At 39.4% G+C, this 18,986-nt stretch overlaps 4 protein-coding genes across 11 annotated transcripts in view; 3 read left to right on the forward strand and 1 right to left on the reverse strand.

The window, feature by feature from the left end:
* The window catches only part of LOC21402123 (peptidyl-prolyl cis-trans isomerase CYP18-2), a 12,258-nt gene extending 6,099 nt beyond the window's left edge, over nt 1-6,159 (reverse strand). The window contains exons 1-4 of the mRNA XM_024163906.1: nt 6,023-6,159; nt 5,784-5,879; nt 5,633-5,694; nt 5,142-5,275 (exon numbers count right to left, since the gene is read on the reverse strand). Coding sequence (XP_024019674.1) covers nt 5,142-5,275; nt 5,633-5,694; nt 5,784-5,879; nt 6,023-6,094 — 364 coding nt within the window. The 5' untranslated portion in view covers nt 6,095-6,159. The remainder of the gene's footprint in view (nt 1-5,141; nt 5,276-5,632; nt 5,695-5,783; nt 5,880-6,022) is intronic.
* Nucleotides 6,160-6,368: 209 nt separating this feature from the next.
* Nucleotides 6,369-10,106, forward strand: LOC21402124 (mitochondrial fission protein ELM1). Of its 8 annotated transcripts, XM_024163888.1 has the most exons (12): nt 6,369-6,558; nt 6,667-6,811; nt 6,901-6,967; nt 7,058-7,154; nt 7,712-7,870; nt 8,007-8,133; nt 8,484-8,596; nt 8,679-8,742; nt 8,867-8,960; nt 9,071-9,179; nt 9,501-9,583; nt 9,655-9,732. In XM_024163888.1, exons 1-11 carry the CDS (start codon nt 6,388-6,390, stop codon nt 9,540-9,542), a joined length of 1,188 nt encoding a protein of 395 aa, XP_024019656.1. In that variant the 5' UTR covers nt 6,369-6,387; the 3' UTR covers nt 9,543-9,583; nt 9,655-9,732. The 8 variants fall into 8 exon arrangements, with proteins under 8 accessions (XP_024019656.1, XP_024019653.1, XP_010093770.1 ...); XM_024163885.1 differs by lacking the exon at nt 9,501-9,583 and having other exon boundaries at nt 9,655-10,106; XM_010095468.2 differs by lacking the exon at nt 9,501-9,583 and having other exon boundaries at nt 7,721-7,870; nt 9,655-10,106.
* Nucleotides 10,107-10,228: 122 nt separating this feature from the next.
* LOC21402125 (casparian strip membrane protein 1) lies at nt 10,229-12,215 on the forward strand. Its single transcript, XM_010095469.2, has 3 exons — nt 10,229-11,077; nt 11,247-11,370; nt 11,930-12,215. The coding sequence occupies exons 1-3, from the start codon at nt 10,833-10,835 to the stop codon at nt 12,143-12,145; spliced, it is 585 nt and encodes a 194-aa protein (XP_010093771.1). The 5' UTR covers nt 10,229-10,832; the 3' UTR covers nt 12,146-12,215.
* Nucleotides 12,216-13,731: 1,516 nt separating this feature from the next.
* Nucleotides 13,732-17,789, forward strand: LOC21402126 (mRNA-decapping enzyme-like protein). The gene is made up of 8 exons (XM_010095470.2): nt 13,732-14,061; nt 14,330-14,370; nt 14,531-14,580; nt 14,990-15,134; nt 16,106-16,162; nt 16,411-16,537; nt 16,725-17,216; nt 17,351-17,789. Exons 1-8 carry the CDS (start codon nt 13,903-13,905, stop codon nt 17,405-17,407), a joined length of 1,128 nt encoding a protein of 375 aa, XP_010093772.1. The 5' UTR covers nt 13,732-13,902; the 3' UTR covers nt 17,408-17,789.
* The last annotated feature ends 1,197 nt before the right edge of the window (nt 17,790-18,986 follow it).

Here is an 18,986-nt window from a genome sequence, read left to right on the forward strand (position 1 = left end):
AATGCCGCCCTTCCTGCATTAGTACCGCGCCCAAACTCGAGCCAGACGCATCTGTTTCCACCACGAAATCCTTAGAAAAATCTGGCATTGCAAGGACCGGAAGAGTGGTCATGGCGTGCTTAAGTGCATCAAATGCTGTCCATTTGAACTCACCACGCTTGAGCAAGTCGGTCATGGGCCTAGCCAAAAGGCCGAAGTTACGAACGAATCGCCGGTAATAGCCGGCTAACCCCAAGAATCCCTTCACCCCACGGACATTCTTGGGTGTGGGCCAAGCTAAAACTACCTCTACCTTAGTCGGGTCAGCCGCCACCCCTGCGGCAGAGATCACATGTCCTAAGTACTCTAGTTGTTGCTGCCCGAAAGCACATTTCTTCCTGTTAGCGAACAACCGCTCCTTCCTTAAAACCTCCAAAACTGCAGCGAGGTGCTCTTGATGCTCCTCCCAAGTGCGGCTATAAACTAGGATATCGTCAAAGAATACCAGTACAAAACGGTGCAAGTAGTGCCCTTCATGCGTTCGGAATGCAGTTTTTTCCACGTCAAATTCCCTGACTCAAATTTGATGATATCCGGCCCTAAGGTCCAATTTCGAAAATATGGCAGCCCCATGTAATTTGTCCAAGAGTTCGTCTATGACGGGAATTGGGAATTTGTCCGGCACCGTGAGTCGGTTGAGAGCGCGATAGTCCATGCAAAAGCGCCAACTTCCATCCTTTTTCTTTACCAAAAGGACTGGACTGGAGTAGGGGCTACTACTCGGCCGAATGACACCAGAAGCTAACATTTCTGCCACGAGCTTCTCTACCTCATTTTTCTGCACTTGGGGGTATCTATACAACCGAATATTCGGCGGCTCCGCCCCTGGTTTGAGAACGATCTGATGATCCCGTGCTCGGTTAGGCGGAAAACCCTCAGATGCCTCGAACATAGTTGCAAACCGAACCAAAACCCCCTGTAAAGCCTCGGGTTCCCTGGCGTGGTCCTTATCTTCCACCCCCCCTTCGAGTGCATAAATCTCCAGCAATGTCCCTGCCATATTCCCGTGAAATGTCCAAGAAAGGGCCTTTAAACTCACCGGCTCCAGCTTCAGTGTGGGGTCCCCCTTCAAACACTTCCACCCTGCGTCCGACTGAAACCTCATAGTCAACTTCTGCCAATCAGCCCAGAATATCCTAGAAGGGGGTTGGGCTTCTCACTCAAGCCCATTCCCTTTCCAAAATCCTCATATCTCCACCCCCGGCCCAGTTTTCCCTTCCTAAGTCTCTCTACAGCCTCGTTACTATCTTCAATTTGTTGGGCCAAGTCCATTACCTCTTGGAGGTTAATGGGCCGGTGCAACTTAGCCTCAGCTCTCACATCCTCTCGTAACCCATTAAGGAAAGCACCACGGAAAATAGGTTCCGAAATACCTCTCAGGGAAGCTACCAGAGCTTCGAAACGATCATGGTACTCCATCACAGAGCCGTCCTGCCGCAACGCCATCAGCCTCTCCGTCAAATCACCGTCCTTCGCGCGGCTAAAGCGGTGGAGAATGGCTGTCTTTAAATCACGCCAGCCAGCGAAAGGTACCTGAGAATCCAACCATTGAAACCAGCCCAGGGCCCTCCCCTCCATGCAAACTGAAGCCGCCATTACTTTCTCCTCCTCCTCGACTCCATTGATGACGAAGTAACGTTCTGTGCGGAACACCCATCCATACAGGTCGTCCCCTTGGAAAATTGGTAGTTCCAGTCATCTCCCCCGGTGGTCAATCCTGCCACGGCCCCGATCTGGCGACTCGTTCTGCATCCTCCGCTCCCGATTGCGTCCCTGTTCCCGACGCGGTGGCATCGGCAGCTGGGCCTCAAATTGGCGACCCAGCAGTGTTTCCAAACGGAGGAGGGACCCCTGAACGTCCCCGATCTGGATTCTCAAGGCCTCCACGTCCTCCCGCAGCTGAGGTACGTGATCCACCATAGCTCCCATCACAACCATTGTCTCCCTGATCGACTCGACGATGCCCTCCAAACCGGTAATGCGCTCCATGGTACCTGCCGCCTGCACGCCGTGAGCCATGGATCACCGGCTCTGATACCAAATGTTAGGATCCTAGCCTCTACTGATACGGTTAGCTAGCAATTAGTAGACGAGAATTGGCTAGAAGTCCTTTTTATTGAATTCAAACTATTTCTCCAGCAACAAGGAGCTTCAATCGTAGCTCTTGAACTTCAGAAATGGAAGAAATTACAGGAAGAATTACAAAAAGGAAATGCATGAAAGAAGTAAGATAGAGAGGGATTTTTGAGGAATCCCACAACCTCCCAGTATCAATCCAGCACCAAATTCTTCATGTCCTCACCCTCCTCGATGCTCCCCTTAAAACACTCATCCTCTAACCAATTCGCACGCCTCCCCGTAACGGCCTCCTAGCTGGCTACGTCCCCATCCCTGGGCTGATCCATCTCCACTGGGCCTGGCCCATCCTGAACCATCTCATTTGGGCCTGGGCCCATCCCTTTACCACTCTTGGCCCTTCTAATGTAGACTTTCCGAACCAGAGGTCTAACAGGAAGCAAGCCATGAGAGTGGAGATGGAAGCTCTGAAAAAAAAAAACACAACATGGGGAATTGGTGGAATTACCACGTGGAAAGAAACTAGTTTGTTGCAAATGGGTTTTCTCAGTAAAATATAAAGCGGATGGATCCCTTGAGAGATATAAGCAAGGTTAGTAGCTAAAGGATACACCCAAACTTATGGGGTGGATTATCAAGAAACATTTGCACCGGTGGCGAAAATGAATACATTGAGATTGTTATTGTCAATAGCGGCTAATTTAGACTGGAGTTTGCAACAATATGATGTGAAAAATGCTTTCTTGCATGGTGACCTTGAGCAGGAGATCTACATGGAAATTCCACCGGGATTTGGAGTGAATGTTGGGAGAAACAAAGTATGCAAACTGAGAAAAGCGTTGTATGGACTCAAACAATCACCTAGAGCTTAGTTTGGGAGATTTGCAAAGGTGATGTTGAAGATGAAGTATCAGCAGAGTCAAGGGGATCATACATTATTTATCAAACATTCGACTTCAGGGGGAGTTACAGTGTTGCTAGTTTATGTGGATGACATAATAGTAACTGGGAATGATCATGAAGAAAAGGAAGCTCTTCGTAGGTGCTTAGCCAAGGAATTTGAGATAAAAGACCTCGGAAAACTTAAGTACTTTTTGGGAATAGAGGTGGCACAGTCCAAAGAAGGGATCCTCATTTCACAACAAAAATACATTCTAGACTTGTTGAAGGAAACATGCAGATGTGGTTGTAGACCATCAGACACTCCCATAGAGCCTAACCACAAATTAGGAGAAGCTTCAAACTCGGAATCCGTGGGCAAAGGCATGTTTCAAAGACTAGTTGGAAGATTAATCTATCTTTCACACACGACCAGACATAGCATATGCCGTAAGTGTGGTGAGTCAGTTTATGCACAATTCGAAGGAAATGCACCTCCAAGCAGTGTATCGAATATTGCAATACTTGAAGGCTACTCCAGGAAAGGGAATTCTCTTTAAAAAAGGGAATAGTTTGACATTAGAAGCTTATACGGATGCAGATTATGTTGGCTCAGTCACTGACAGGAGATCGGCCTCTGGATATTGCACCTTCTTTGGCGGGAACTTAGTGACTTGGAAGAGCAAGAAGTAACCAGTTCTGGCTAGATCCAATGCGGAGGTAGAGTTTCGATCAATGGCACAAGGCATCTGTGAATTGCTATGGCTCAAGATAATCTTGGAAGACTTGAGAATCAAATGGGAAACGCGTATGAAACTTTATTGTGACAACAAATCTGCTATCAACATTGCACATAACCCAGTGCAATATGATCGAACGAAACACATGGAGGTTGATAGTCATTTCATAAAGGAGAAACTTGAAAGTGGCTTGATTTGTACGCCTTACGTATCTTTTTAGATCGACAGTTGGCTGATATCCTTACTAAGGGATTGGCTAATCTAGTGTTTCAGAGAATTGTGAGCAAGCTGGGAATGGAGAACATCTACACCCCAGCTTGAGGGGGAGTGTTGGAATATTTGCTTATTTTGAATTTAAGGAAAAACGTGTACAACTGTACAATTGTAGATGGGAGATTTTGGGTAGTTTCCTAATTGATATAGGAATGCCTTGTAGGGGTTTGACTAGGAAGATTCTAGAATATTTTATGTTTAATTTTCTGATTTTGTGTACAGGGATAAATATACCCTAACATGTAACGTTTTTATTGAATCAATAGAATTCCTCTTTTGTCTTCAAATTCCAATTTTGTTACAGTTAAAAGTTCTCACAAAAAGTCATATCTACCTTTTTTGCTACAGTTAAAAGCTCTCACATAAAGTCACATCTCAGCTCGAATTGAAAACTCAAATCGGCAAACTTAAGGAGGCCTTAGCTTTTAAGCTCCCTCTCTCTCTCTCTCTTTTCTTTCTTTTTTTTTTAAAAAAAAAGAAACAAATTGTATGGTTCCTTCCCAGCTTATATATATAACTTTCAAACTTCCGATGGTTTTTATTTTTCCACCAGAGAATTGTTTAACACTTTACATTGCTGAAAACAAATAGAGGTAGCTCATGACCCTCACCCCACAAATTACGCAGCCATCAGCTTTTAATACACTTGAACAAAAAGGGTGATCTCCCAAGTATATTTCCCCACCTATGCCAAGTGAAAACCCTCCGAACGAGAAAATATTTTTCTCCCCTTTCAAGTTTCAATCAAGTGGATCCAATAAAAGTACACACCACAAAGAACTAGCATAGCATGTCCATGTATGATTTCAAGAAATAATCTTAAATGTTTTAACTCTCACCAGTTAGTTGTGTGCAAAAGTGAAATCCATATAGCCGACCCCAATTAGTTGGGATTAAGGCTTGTTGTTGTTGTTGTTTTAACTCTCACCAGTATAGGATAGCAACTCATCCAGTCATCCTTATTGGTTAAATTTGGCCCTTCGCACAATAAATATCTCAAATTTTATTTCTGTCTTAAGAGTCCCATAGATTGAGAGTCTAAAAATAAGCATATTGCAGACATGTTTCAATCAACTAGCCCAACAGTTTCATAAAAAAAAGAAAAAAAACAGTAACGAGTTAGAATCAGATTACCGTCGAGTGATGGGCAAGGCGCGAGGGTAATAAAGAACTGGCTTCCATTAGTATTGGGGCCAGCATTAGCCATGGATAAAATCCCGGCTCCAGTATGCTTCAGCTCCGGTTTTATCTCATCGTCAAACTTTGAACTGCAAAAATGAATTGACAAAACCAAGTCTTAAAAGAACACCATTAAAGAAAACTAAAAATAAATTCTGATATCTAGTTTTCAACTTTATCAGATTGGTATTTCCACGTTTCGATAACCCAGTATACCAAAAGCGCATATCTGATTATCTTCTGGTACTCTTAAGCCATTTTCTAGGGAACAAATTTTACGAATTCCTCCGAAATTATATCACTTGTGTTAACATGCCCCGAGCTTTGAAACGTATTTCTGCCTCCTAACGTACAATATGTCTCCAAATTATTTTGCACGTCACTATTTCTGGAACTAATAATTGAGAAAGAACTATAAGAAGAGCCACAGCAATGAAAGACATTACCCATAGATGGATTCTCCACCCCTTCCTGTTCCTGTAGGATCCCCTCCTTGCACTATAAAATCCTAAATCCAACGAAACCAATAAAAACACCATATAGATTTACTCAATAACAATATCTCGGCTAAAGCAGTAGAGAAAGAGAAAGAGAAACCTTGATGATTCGGTGGAATTTCACATTGTTGTAGTAGCCTCTGCGAGAGAGCTCAATGAAGTTTCTAGAAGTTCTCGGTGCGTGTTTGTAATACAGCTATATGTAAAATAAAATAAAAAAATAATAACAAAAAAAGAGATTAAAAATGTTATGTATTTTCTTTCGTTTTTTTTTTCTCGGGAACCAAACAGGGAAAGGAAAAGAAAAAAGTTTCAACTTTGTTTAGAGAAGGAAACTACCTCAACGGTGAAAGCACCCATGGAAGTCTCCAGAGTCACCTCCGGTGCCCCTCCTTCTGCACTCGCCCACATTTTCCTCGCAGAGAAGAGGAAGAATTTGGGTCTGTTTGTTTGGCAAGAAAGAAACTGAACAGATTTTCTTTCCTTTTCCCTTCCGTTCTTTCTTTTTCAGCGTCCAAAAAATTGATTGGGCTTCTGAAGGGCTTCTTCAAAGTTTGGGCCAAATCAATTCGGCCTTGAGGATACACTTGAAGCCCAAAAACATTTCTCTCAGCATCTCATTCTCCGGGAAAAATGATAAACGTCGAATTCGAATAATATCCTCTGACGCGCAGTACAGCTTTCTTACGCAGTAGCTTCGTCACATGAGACCGATCAGGCTTTCCGAACGCCCGGTCGGAATCTCGGCCTCGTTGGAGATCTTCGGGCGCGTGATAACACGCGCCGTCGTCATTGGCAACGGCGTCGCCGGCGCCGAAAATCAATGCATCGGTCTTGTTCGCGCTCTCGGCCTCTCTGGTCGCCAATCCCTTTACGTGAGTCTTTCCATTTTAATTTTCTTTTCTTTTCTTTCACTTTCCGAGAATTCTAAACCCTAGAAAATGAACACATACATATATATGTGCGTGTATATGTATTTGCAGCGTGTAAGAAGGCCGAGAGGAGGAATCAACGAGTGGCTTCACTGGCTTCCGGTTTCTCTGCAAAAGAAATTGGAGCTCTTCTTCTCTCGAATTCAAATCCCAGTCAAACAGAAAAAAGTTTTTCCCATTTCAGCTGACGAAAATGGTACTAATTTCATCGCCATTTTCACACAAATTTTTCAGGGTTTATGCTTGAATTTTGACGAATTAATGATTGGATTGGTTATAGAGCAGGCCTATCGGATATTCTGGAAGCTGATGCGAAGCGCATTGCAAACATGGCTCGCGAAACTTTTGATAAGTAAGTTTAATCATTGTTTTGAATTCGAAGAATTTCTTTCTTTGGTGGAGTAATTTCATCTTCAAAGGCTGAGAATTTTGTTTTCTTTAGAGAGGGTCCATTGCTGGTGATTGCATCTGGGAGGGACACAATCTCTGTTTCGAGCTCCATAAAGCGTTTAGCTCCAGAAAACGTATTTGTTGTGCAGGTTAAACTTCAAGTTTTTCTCTTGGATTATATTGTTTTAGTTTGTTCGTTCGCCTTTTTGAACTACATAGATGGTATTATTATCAGCTGACTGGGACCAATATCTTTGTTTCCTTTCCAAGTTTCAGTTCTGTACTCTTTGGCCCTCTGTTAATATGCCAAAATAGGCGCTTTCTGAGAATGTTAACAATTTTTGTGCACTGTTTTCTTTATTAAAAGAACAATGCTACATGGCACCAGTAGTGTTGAGCACCCAGAACTTGTTGGATGGGGTCTGTAGGTGGGACCCACATTCTATTAGTTATGGTGTTTAACGCCATCACTCCCAAGCAGACATGGATGCTTTTCTTTTCGTTTTTCTGTCTCTGTTTAATCGATACTTTCGTTTTTCAATTGCTAATATAGTCATATGATCGATTGCTTTATCCATTAGCGACTGATTTTTTATTCTTCTTTCAAACATTTTTTCCCACTTTGCTTAAAGTGATTATGATGTTATTGGCATAATGCAATGCAAGTACTAGGATATCTAATACCAATTGTTTTCTGTTTGATAAGATTTTTCAGATTCAACATCCCAGGTCAGAATTGAATAGGTTTGATTTGGTTATAACTCCTCGCCATGATTATTACCCGTTGACACCTGATGGACAGAAGCAAATTCCTTGGTTTTTGCGGAGGTGGATTACTCCTTGTGAACCCCCCGGTAGAAATGTGGTCAGTACATAGTTCATAGATGCTTTGAATAAATGAACTACTCATTAGTTATTAGACTACTTTAGTTTCTGCTACTCGTGTAAATCTATTTGCAACTGTATATGAACCTTATTTGCTTGTGGATTATGAGTTTCAGGTTCTCACCATAGGGGCTCTTCATCAAGCTGATTCTGTGGCACTCAGGCGTGCTGCTTTTGCCTGGCATGATGAGTTGGCACCACTTCCCAAACCTTTGCTTGTGGTTAATATCGGAGGCCCTTCAAGTAATGAGTTCATATCTACTCATATTATGATTTATTTCCTAGGGGTGAATCTTATTGGAATTCTCTTTTGTTCTTGTTAAACATTTTGAGATTTACTATTAGCATGTTTGATAAGAATTTACCAATCAGAAATATAAATAATAAACTAATGGCGAATGGAACATATCCTAGATTGTTTTGAACTTACTTCGCTACACCAACATCATTAATTATATGCTCTAGAGTACTTTCATTGGAATTTGCATACTAAATTTCTGTTTATCTTCAGTTTGTAATAGCAGTTTCATCTTGCATCTTTCAAATTGCATAATGATCCAATCCATATCTAACATCCATTGTTTTCTAATTAGGCAACTGTCAGTATGGCGTGGATCTTGCTAAGCAGTTAGCAACTATGCTACAAAAGGTTATTTGGAGCTGTGGAAGTGTGAGAATATCATTCTCCAGACGAACTCCCAAGAAGGTCGGAATGCTTTCTATGGTCCTTTAAAAGTCTTGTTACTACTTACTTGGGACTCATGTTTCTTGGACGTGGTTGTCAACAGGTGTCCCAAATTTTAGTGAGAGAATTAAGTATAGATCCAAAAGTGTTCATTTGGGATGGTGAAGGTACTCATTGCCATAGTCTTAGAGATGATTCATGCATACTGGAATTCCTATTCTTTGTGGATGCGTAGATAAAAACTCATTAACAAAGAGGGAAATGTGATGCATCTTCTATACTACTGCTCAGGTCTAAATCCACACTTGGGGCATCTAGCTTGGGCCGATGCCTTTGTCATCACAGCTGATTCAGTCAGTATGCTGAGCGAGGCTTGCAGTACAGGGTGCGTCACAAATATGATAATTTAGGTCGACTTATTGACATTTTTTTTGGGCATAAATTATGCCTTTCTGTGGGATTTATGTTTTTTCATACATTTGTGATTTGGCTCAGCAAGCCTGTTTATGTGATTGGTGCTGAACGGTGTACCTGGAAGTTCGCAGACTTCCAGAAGTCTTTGCAGGAACGAGGAGTGGCTCGACCATTAACCGGTAAAGAGGATGTAAGTCGGCTATATCTTATTTTATCTATACGTGCTTATCAATGAGAAATGAGGAGGGATCTAAGCAGTTATCTTTAGGAAGTCTGCATTTATCGAACTGTCTTTCTTCATTTATTATTGTCTCTAGGCAAGTAATCATCTGGTCGTAGGAGGCTTTGCATTCTACTATGGACATACATGAACCTTTCAGAAGATTGGTTATAATTCAGCGCTAGTTTGTGTAGATAGGAAGCTTTTCTCTAGAACCTCCTCACTGCTCCACAAATAACTAACATCTTTTTTTTTTTTCTTCATTTAATTTGGGGGGCGATGGGATTCAAGCTCCTCACTTTATGGTGGAGTCACATGTGGAATTACTGCTAGGCAATGCTTGCAACCACAGCTAACATCTGTTTTGACCTATGGTTGCTATTGCTCAATCTTTCATTTTTGAACACACTTTACCACAATTCTTTTACACGGATTTTGTTGGCAGATGTCCGAGAGATGGAGCTATCTTCCACTTAATGACACCGCAGAAGCCGCTCTTCGTGTAAATTTGGCACTTGCTGAGCGTGGATGGTGTATACGTACATAGTGGGCAAACAAAGTTTTGTTGATACGCTTATAAAGTGCTAGGAGAAGTAGTTCACCCAGTTTTGTCCAATTTTTCTTAAGATGTCATCTTTTCTCTTCCCTTATTTCCCCTCTTCGGGTTTTCCGTAGATCGTCTTTTGACACCATTTTAGGCATTTGTTATTTTGTTTGAGAGTAAAACACGAGCAGTGCGGCCATTGCATTTACTTGATAGATAAGTTTCCCCCCTTTTGGATCACAAACAAAGAGAGAAAATTGTTCAATCGCTTGAGACATTATTCGTTAATACACATTGGAGCTGTAAGGCTCGAATTAGGACTTCTTTATGGAATAACAAACTGTCTTATCTTAGAAACGAAAAATTGAAAGAAATGAAGAAGAAGACTGAATCGAAGAAACGACTCCAAATTAACGGCACCTATTCACAACCTTTAAGTGTATTGTTTAATCTTTTTTTTTTTTTTCTAATTTGGTTGCAAAAATTTACGTGCTTTGTCATCATAACAACATTATCCATACTATTTGCATTGTTGGATTAGGGAGGGTATCTACGTGGTTTAGTTGACTGATTAAGAGAACAAAGTTCTAGGCCATAACTCATATCATGGTGTCCTTTTTAAATTAAATAAATTCATGACCTTTTCTAATACACTCCATTATCCTTTACAGCAAGCACAAAACAACACCATATAACCCCTCCTCACAACCGTTTGATCTGCTACGCAAAGCATGATTTAATAACTTCCTATCCGTCTGATCATTGACAAAAACTTTGAGCAGGTGGTATAATTAGGTTGACTTAATCCATCTGCTTTGTCCCCACATCTCTCTCTCTCTCTCTCAACAGACACCAATCAAAATAGGAATATGTACGGCAACAACTCACATTAACTGATTAACATTATTCAAATATCCTTCTTTAACCAAAACCCATCTCAGGTCTTCCATATAAGGCATATATTCATACATTTTATCTCATCCCAAGCATTTTCTGAGTTCTCAAGCCAAAACGCCAAGAGTTCTCGTATACAACCTTTCAAGCCTTCAAAACCATCTTTCTTCCTTTCTTAGACGAAAATGCCGGCCACCATTGACGTCGCTGAGCCCAGCAGCTCCGCGAAAGGAAAAGCAGTCATCGTGGCAGCGCCCCATCCAGCCAAGTGGAAGAAGGGAACCGCGATAATTGACTTTGTCTTGAGGCTCGGGGCCATTGCCTCTGCTCTTGCAGCTGCAGCCACCATGGGGACCAGTGATGAGAGTCTTCCTTTCTTCACTCAGTTCTTCCAGTTTGAAGCTAGCTATGATGACATGCCAACCTTTCAGTATGTTCATATATATAAATATATATATATATATATATACATAGCATCTTTTTAATAACAAGAAGCTACATAATTCACAAGATGATATGAACTATACATTAATTGTCAGACATATTATGATATTGTATAGTTTTACGTGATAGTTTCTGAAATGTGATCAAATGTGCAGGTTTTTCCTCATTGGAATGGCATTTGTCAGTGGCTATCTAGTCCTATCCCTTCCTTTCTCCATAGTAGCCATTGTTCGTCCACACGCAGTTGGGATAAGGCTCTTCCTCATCATCATGGACACTGTAATGATATTCATATCGCATACATATTTATCCAATATCCAATCATTTTTCCATTTAAACTAATTAAATAAATTTTGTTTACATGGAAAAGAAAAAAATTCACATTTGGATTTATGCCTTGGATGATGGAGTTTCAGATGCTATACAAATAGACTAGTTCAAGGTCAACAAAACGCGACATAAATCCGAACTACAAAGAAGTTGTGAAATAAATCATAAAATAAAAATTGTGTCATGCAATCTAATTTTCTCTTACAGAAAAATCTCTCTCTTAATTTCTCTCACGAAATTTTCTCAAATACCAAACTTTTAGAAAGTTTAATTTATGACTTAAGTTTTGATTTTCAAGTATACTTATTAGTTTAAACTCAAAACTCCAAATAAACAACTAGTGAAAAGTTTTAACTTTAAAAGAGGTAAAAGAGATAAAAAAAATTAAAAAAGAAAAAGAGAGATTTTTTTTTTTAAAGAAGTTCAGTTGCTTAGTAGAAATGTTTGGTAAAATTCATGTATCTCTAGAAAAAGAAAGAGAAAAAAAATCTTGACTCCGCCATTGCAGGTGGCGCTTACTCTGGCAACTTCTGCTGGTGCCGCGGCCGCCGCCATAGTGTACCTAGCTCACAACGGAAACTCCAGCTCCAATTGGCTGGCCATTTGCAACCAGTTTACAGATTTCTGCCAGAAAGTCAGCGGAGCCGTCGTGGCGGCCTTTGTGTGCGTGGTCTGCATTGTGTTCTTGATTCTGATTTCTGCTGTGGCTCTCCGAAGGCATTAAGAAGAATTTATGAGGATGAGATTTAGAAGCTTCATTTCACAAATATTGTGTCAGACACACAAGAATATATATGGTTTTTATATTTTTCTCGTTTGGTGTATTTTGTTACAAGTCTTTGTTACGTGTGAAAGTGCCTAAAAAGTGGACGTACATCTATCTTTTGTTGTTTGGAAAAATGTTTATAGTGGGGTTTATTGTATTTCTGTGCTTTTAAATTTAAAGTGCAATATTTGATTTGCCATTTGGGTTTAGTCGATGTTGTTCTTTATTGAGAATTTTAGTGTGAAGTTGTAATCTCTCACATTTTCTTTTTTATAATAATTTCTTTGAAATTTCACCATAATATTTTAAACCAAGTCCAATGTTCAATATCTGTTTTGTAGCTGGAATATAGTACATTCGAAGAAAATATTGTAATTACAAAGAAAATAGGACAATAGGACAATTGTAAGTCCAAGTCCGTGAATTGATAGGAATATAAGAGAGGAAGAAAATAGGACAATTTGTCCAAAAATAGGAAATAGGAAAGAAGGACGACAAGTATCTATAGTAAGAAGAGAGGATGAGAAGATGACCTTTAAAAAATTTTGTACTTTCTTGCTAGCTTAGTTTGTTAATTTTTCGATTTTTTGGTTTTATAATTTCACATGTTTCTTATTAACATTTTTTTCCCTAATTTGCCCTTTATTGACTGTGTTTACTATAGTTAGTTCTTCTAATCCTAATTCTATAATTTCATAAATATTGTAATTACAAAGTTTGCATGGTTGAAAACTAAAACTTCATGTACGTGCTTTTTCCCTCTCTAATGTTGATAATAAAAAAAATGGTGATAAATAAATTTGTGTCTAAATTTTATTAGATTTTCTAGGGAAAAGGAATGTAAAGACCATAAACACGTGCCTTAGGCACGTGTACATACTACTAGTTTGATAGAGATTAATTAACATATTAAAAGGCTACGTTTACGTGCAAAAGCATGTTGGTTATCCCAAAACAACATGTTTGTTTTACAATTTAGAAAAGTGGAAAGCTTTTCATTTTAAAAAAAAAAAAAAAAAAGGAAAATGTTATGTTGTTTGTCGTTTATGAAACAAACGACATATCGTTGTCCGTTAAAAAGTTGGTGGGTTTTACGTCATGCTCTTTATTGTTTTTCAGAAGTTTATGTTGCTCACGTTGAAACGTTGAAAAAGAAAAGCAACAAAGGAAAACAATCCTTTTGTCGTATAAAAATTTGGTGAAACAAGACGACACGTAAGTCCTAAACCTAACATGGGGTATTCTTACCTTGTATATTAGATTAGATTAGATGTTTTATCAAATTAAATGAATAGGGTGCCACTTTATAAACGACGCGTTTGCAGTATCATAAGTTAAAACCTCAAAAGACACGTCGTTCAAGTGTAGGTTTTACTCCAGTTTTAAGCATATAAACGACATGTCGTTTATGTTTTCAAAATACTTATATCATTCTTTGTTTAGAAGTGCTTCACAATGGGCCCAAAAGCCCAAGTCATTATCAAATGGGCCCAGTGGCCCGTAAGCAGAAAGCTTTCAGACGACGGTAAAATTTCAAGCAGCCGCATTGTTCTTCCTTCGCACGCGGCACGCATCAGCAGCAGAATCATAATCCTTTCTCTCTCGCTGGCTAAACCTCATCAACTTTCCCGGGAAAGTGAAAAGGAAAATTCACAAGGAAAATCAGAATTCGAAATTAGGGTTTCGTTTCAGTTCGTTCCCTTGCGCAGTTCGAAATGTCTCAGACGGGGAAATTAATGCCCAATCTCGATCAACATAGCACCAAAATGCTCAATCTCACCGTTCTCCAGCGAATCGATCCCTTCATCGAAGAGATTCTGATCACCGCTGCGCATGTCACTTTCTACGAGTTCAATATCGAGAGCAATCAATGGGTAGGTTTCTCAATCTTGTTTCAGCTCTCCGTTTGGTTGCCGAGAAAGTTTGTGAAAACAGCAAGTGGAAGAAAATTAGGAGGTTACTGGTCTTAGATTCCTAGATTCTGACGATTATTTGGCTTATTGAGAATGAATATTCTTACTTTTTTTTAGTTTTATGATTTCATTGTTGGAAATTTGCTCATAAACCAAGAATATGTTTGAATCTCTGTTAAATTTATCTTAATTTTCATTTTTTTCACAAACAATTTTGGTCGGTTTGCAGAGTCGCAAGGACGTTGAAGGATCTCTGTTTGTCGTCAAGAGGTATAAGCTTCTAGGGTGACTTTATGCAATTTTGTAGTTAGTCTAGTAGTACTCCTTTGATTTTCCGTGGAAAATTCCTAGGTTTTTCTTTTCCTTGAATTTCTTGTGTCTTTATTTTAACTGGCTTGCCTAATTTAGATTTTGCCTCTTGTTGTTTAAGGAATACACAACCGCGGTTTCAGTTCATTGTCATGAATCGGCGTAACACAGGTTTGGATTCAAAAGTCATAACCTAGTTGTATTTCACGTTAAAGAATGATTCTTCATTGTTGATATTAAGTAGTATTATCTGGTATTATTTACTATAGAAGCGTTGAAGTATTTGGTAATCTGTTTAGGTCCCATGTGAATATTGGTAAATTGGAAATTAAACGAGAGACTCGAGGATTAGGATTAATGTACATTGTACATGAGTTGAGGGTTAAGGTTTTAGTTTAAGTTGGTTATAACACGGCTATTAAGGCAATAAAGCCTATATGGTTGAGGGCACCTCACCAATTCAAGTCCTGTGAGGTTCTTAGGAGAAATCCCTAGTTCTGGGAGCTTTGGGTAGCATTTGTTTAAATAGGTTTTGAAGCATTATTTCATTTGCCTTATTATCAATGCCAATATTGAACAGATAACCTGGTGGAGAATCTATTGGGAGATTTTGAATATGAAGTTCAAGTTCCTTACCTTCTATATCGAAATGCAGCCCAAGAAGTTAATGGCATTTGGTTTTACAATCCACGTGAATGTGAGGAAGTTGCAAATCTCTTTACGAGGTTTTTTATCCGTCTCTTATTGTATTCAACCTTTTTTTATGTTTTTTTTGGAATTCTGATCATAAAATTTTAGGTAAAACTGTTAGGGATGGAACAATGGGGATAACTGTGTAGAATGTCTTTCATACTTGCATGTGTAGGACTTCATGTTTGGCTAAGTTGATCACAAGAAATAAGGGTTTGCTGTTCGTAACACTCAAAAAATCTTAAAAGGGGAAACTTGTGAAGTTTTTATGACTAGATGATATTCCCATTGAAGCATTGAGATTTGCTTAGCAATGGGAGTGACTAATTGAAGTTGTTGTTGAGGGTTTTAGGGAGAGATCTTGGGCTCAAAAAAAAAATGAAGTTGACTAGTTAATAATTCATGAGGCTAGTACCAATGTTTAAAAAATCTAAATCAGGAACTGAGGCGTTTTACCTAATCGAGGGGAGGAAGCCTTAAGGTGATTTACGCCTCAATTAAAAAAGGAAGAAAATCATAGAACCTTTTAAAAGAGTCACAAGGATATTGATAAACCACCAACTAGGTATAGCCTAGGACTTTGAGAATAGAAATTGTATTTGACTTGGTTGTATCTATTCTATGTTTTGAAAAGGACCATAAATGTGGGCAAAAGCAATAGTGGCAATATGGATATACCAGAATACTTGAAGTAGCATGCTTCTTTGTGAATGTTTATCATAATAAACTTAAACGCGATGATACCAGCCATACAAATAAGTACAGAATTAAAGCAAAATGATGTTATTTTAAGAAAACTATTCTTAGATGGCATGTTGGGTGGATAATGAAAATCAATTATACATGCATTAGAGTATTAAACACTAGGCTTGGTCATGACTTGTATTGAATAACTTCTTCAACATTTTGTATGTTGCTTCATCCAAAAGTTGAAAAATGGATGTGGTTAGCTATAGCTTCTTTTGGTTGCGTTTAGAATCTAAACAGTTAAGCAATTGATTTACAGGATACTTAGTGCATACGCGAAGGTTCCTTCAAAGCCAAAAGTATCTTCAAGCAAAAGGTATTATTTGCTTCTTTCTTTTTTTATGCCCCTTCCTCCATGGGTCATGATTTGCTATCCTTTTGTTCTATAGCTTTTTCATAGAGTTCAATGCTTTTACCTCACTGAAGCCTAATATGTCGTGGATGGAAGGATACATTTAGTGAGTCATGAAGTATTATGGTTAATATAATCAACTGTTGTTGATAAAATCTTAAGTTTCTATGTGATAGTTGTAATTATATGCAATTTATTTGATCTCACTCCAGTGAGTTTGAGGAGCTTGAAGCAGTCCCAACCATGTCAGTCATGGAAGGGCCACTGGAGCCGCCATCAACTGCTTTTACTCCCACCGATGCCCCTGAAGATCACCCTGCGTTTGTTAATTTTTTCAGTGTATGTGGTCTAATTTTATACCAGCTTTCCGTTTGAAAGATGAAATTTATTAGTGTCTCCAACAATATCCTTGATGCACGTGTTAATGAAAGATTGTGAACTGGTCTCTCATTTTTCATTGTTTCCTGCCATATCTTAATTTTACGTTGTTTATCCCTGAGCGGAGCAATTTTTAAAACTGCTGCAGGCAGCAATGAATATCGGAGGTGCACCTTTGAACGCAGCAAATTCAAGGCAAACCTATCATACTTCTGCACCCGTCCCTTCATCTTCCTTTGCACCCAGTGTTGTACCATCTCCTGCACAAACTCCACAAGCTCCAGCGCTTCCTCTTTCGACTTCATCAACACCAATACCCCTGCATGGTACTTCTGATCCAAACAACAGCAACAGCGGCGTTCGTGTAGCTACTACTAATCTTGTGAAGCCCTCGTCTTTCTTTGCACCGCCTTCCTCAGCTTCATTGATGATACCGCCTATTTCTTCATCCCTGCCGACCGTTACTGGTCTGCAAGCTCCCCCAAGTCTGCAACGTCCGTATGGTACTCCATTGCTTCAGCCCTTTCCACCACCCGCTCCACCACCATCTCTAACTCCTAATTCATCACCTACTCCAGTCAACAATGGACCTCTTATTACTCGAGACAAAGTTCGGGATGCGCTCCTTCTGCTTGTTCAGGTCTCTCTTTCAATCTCTTGCTCTCTCTCCTCATTTTCTAAACATTGGTCTAGCTTCCAACATTTTAGGCATTTGAAGATATGGTGCCTCAGTTTCTCAATTAATTACTGATTCATCTGATTCTGTTGTCTTAGGATGATCAATTCATTGATATGTTCTATCAAGTCTTAACGAAGGCGCATCAATCATGAGTCTTGAGAAAGGATAGGTGGGTTTCAAATCTGAAGATTGTTATTTGAGTAGAAAAAGTGGTGTAAAAGTAGTTGTCTGTGTTGCTCTGTTAGCTTTTATACTCAGACATAATGACGTTGAAACATCGGGAACTTTAATAGCATTAAGGCTTCTCTCAATTTCCTTGAAAGGGTGGAAGATGGTGTTCAATTGGTTTATGGATTTTATCTTGATATCAGAATCCCCCTTCAATAACGTTTGTAACAGTATTTTTTTTCCCTTCTCTCTCTCCAAAGAATCAGGTGTAAGATAGTCTTTTGATTGTTTTGGGGTCTATTTCTTGTGTCCATATTTGTTTTCAAGATATTTGGGATTAGTCTTTTTGACTAGTGGAAGCTTAACCGGTGGAGTTTCACTGGTTTTAACCTCTTATTCGATGGTTTCCTTCATATAGTTTTCACTGGTTTTAACCTCTTATTCAATGGTTGCCTACATATAGTCTTTAGAAGTACTGCAATATGTGGGAGAATTATTCTGCAACTATTTTGAGTTTGTGTTAATACTTGTTGTCGATGTCAAAATTTGGCACAAACACCATGCGACAACGCATGGTGATTATACTTCCCTGCTCGGCCTCCCTTGGTCGGATCTTAAGCCCTGTTCTAGTCGGATCCCCAACATTGTTTGGGATGGATCCTTAGCACTGTTTGGGTTCCAGTTCCATCTATCCTAGTTGGATCTCTAGCACTGTTTGAGTCGACTCCCTAACACTGTTCGGGTTGCGTTCCTTGCATTGTTTGGGTTGGCTCCCTAACATATTCTGACTTGCAATGAAAGGGTAGATGGCCTCGGAGTGAAAGGGACACTGGTGTGGTGTGTGTTAAGGGCACGCTAACTTTAAAAGTTAGTTTACTAATTGTGAGCAACTAATGGATAAACAAAGTTTAGGTAGAGAGTTTGTTTGTATCTTGGTGAGCTAATGGGTTTGATATTTATGAGTATTTTTGGATTTGGGTAGTGCCCCGATCCGACCTGAAACCTAGAGGCAACCCAGGTGTTGTTCTAGTCATATGCACGTGTCACATTCTCATAGGTGGGGGGAGCCACTCAGTGGGGAGAGGATGCCATGTAGCAGTCGATTAGTTGATTGGCGGATTTTCATATACTGGCGAATATTGTATTAAACGGTTGCTGAATTTTCAAATAAATATGGTATATATAAGTAAATACGATATTTATTGATAAATATGGTATATATAAGTAAATACAATATTTATTGATAAATATGGTATTTACCGCTCGTCGGTCGTGGGCAGTGCAGTCACTGGTCACCAGGGCTAGTCACCAGTCGCCAACGCCGGTTATGGTGGACCTAAGTAGAGGGGGAAGGAGAGATGGTTAAGAGGTTTTTTGGGTTTGTAATATTGTTGGGAGTATAAGATAAAAAAGTTATGCTATAAACTACATGTTTTAAAAAATTATGCTATAATTTATTAAACATTGTACCAAACGTGCTATTTCCTTTCTTTTTCTTTTTTTTTTTAGAGGAAATTGTTGAACTTACCCATAGAGTGCATGACTTTAGAATTTTACCATCCA

The sequence above is a fragment of the Morus notabilis genome, unplaced genomic scaffold, assembly GCF_000414095.1.
Source record: "Morus notabilis unplaced genomic scaffold, ASM41409v2 Scaffold794, whole genome shotgun sequence".
NCBI classification, from domain to species: domain Eukaryota; kingdom Viridiplantae; phylum Streptophyta; class Magnoliopsida; order Rosales; family Moraceae; genus Morus; species Morus notabilis.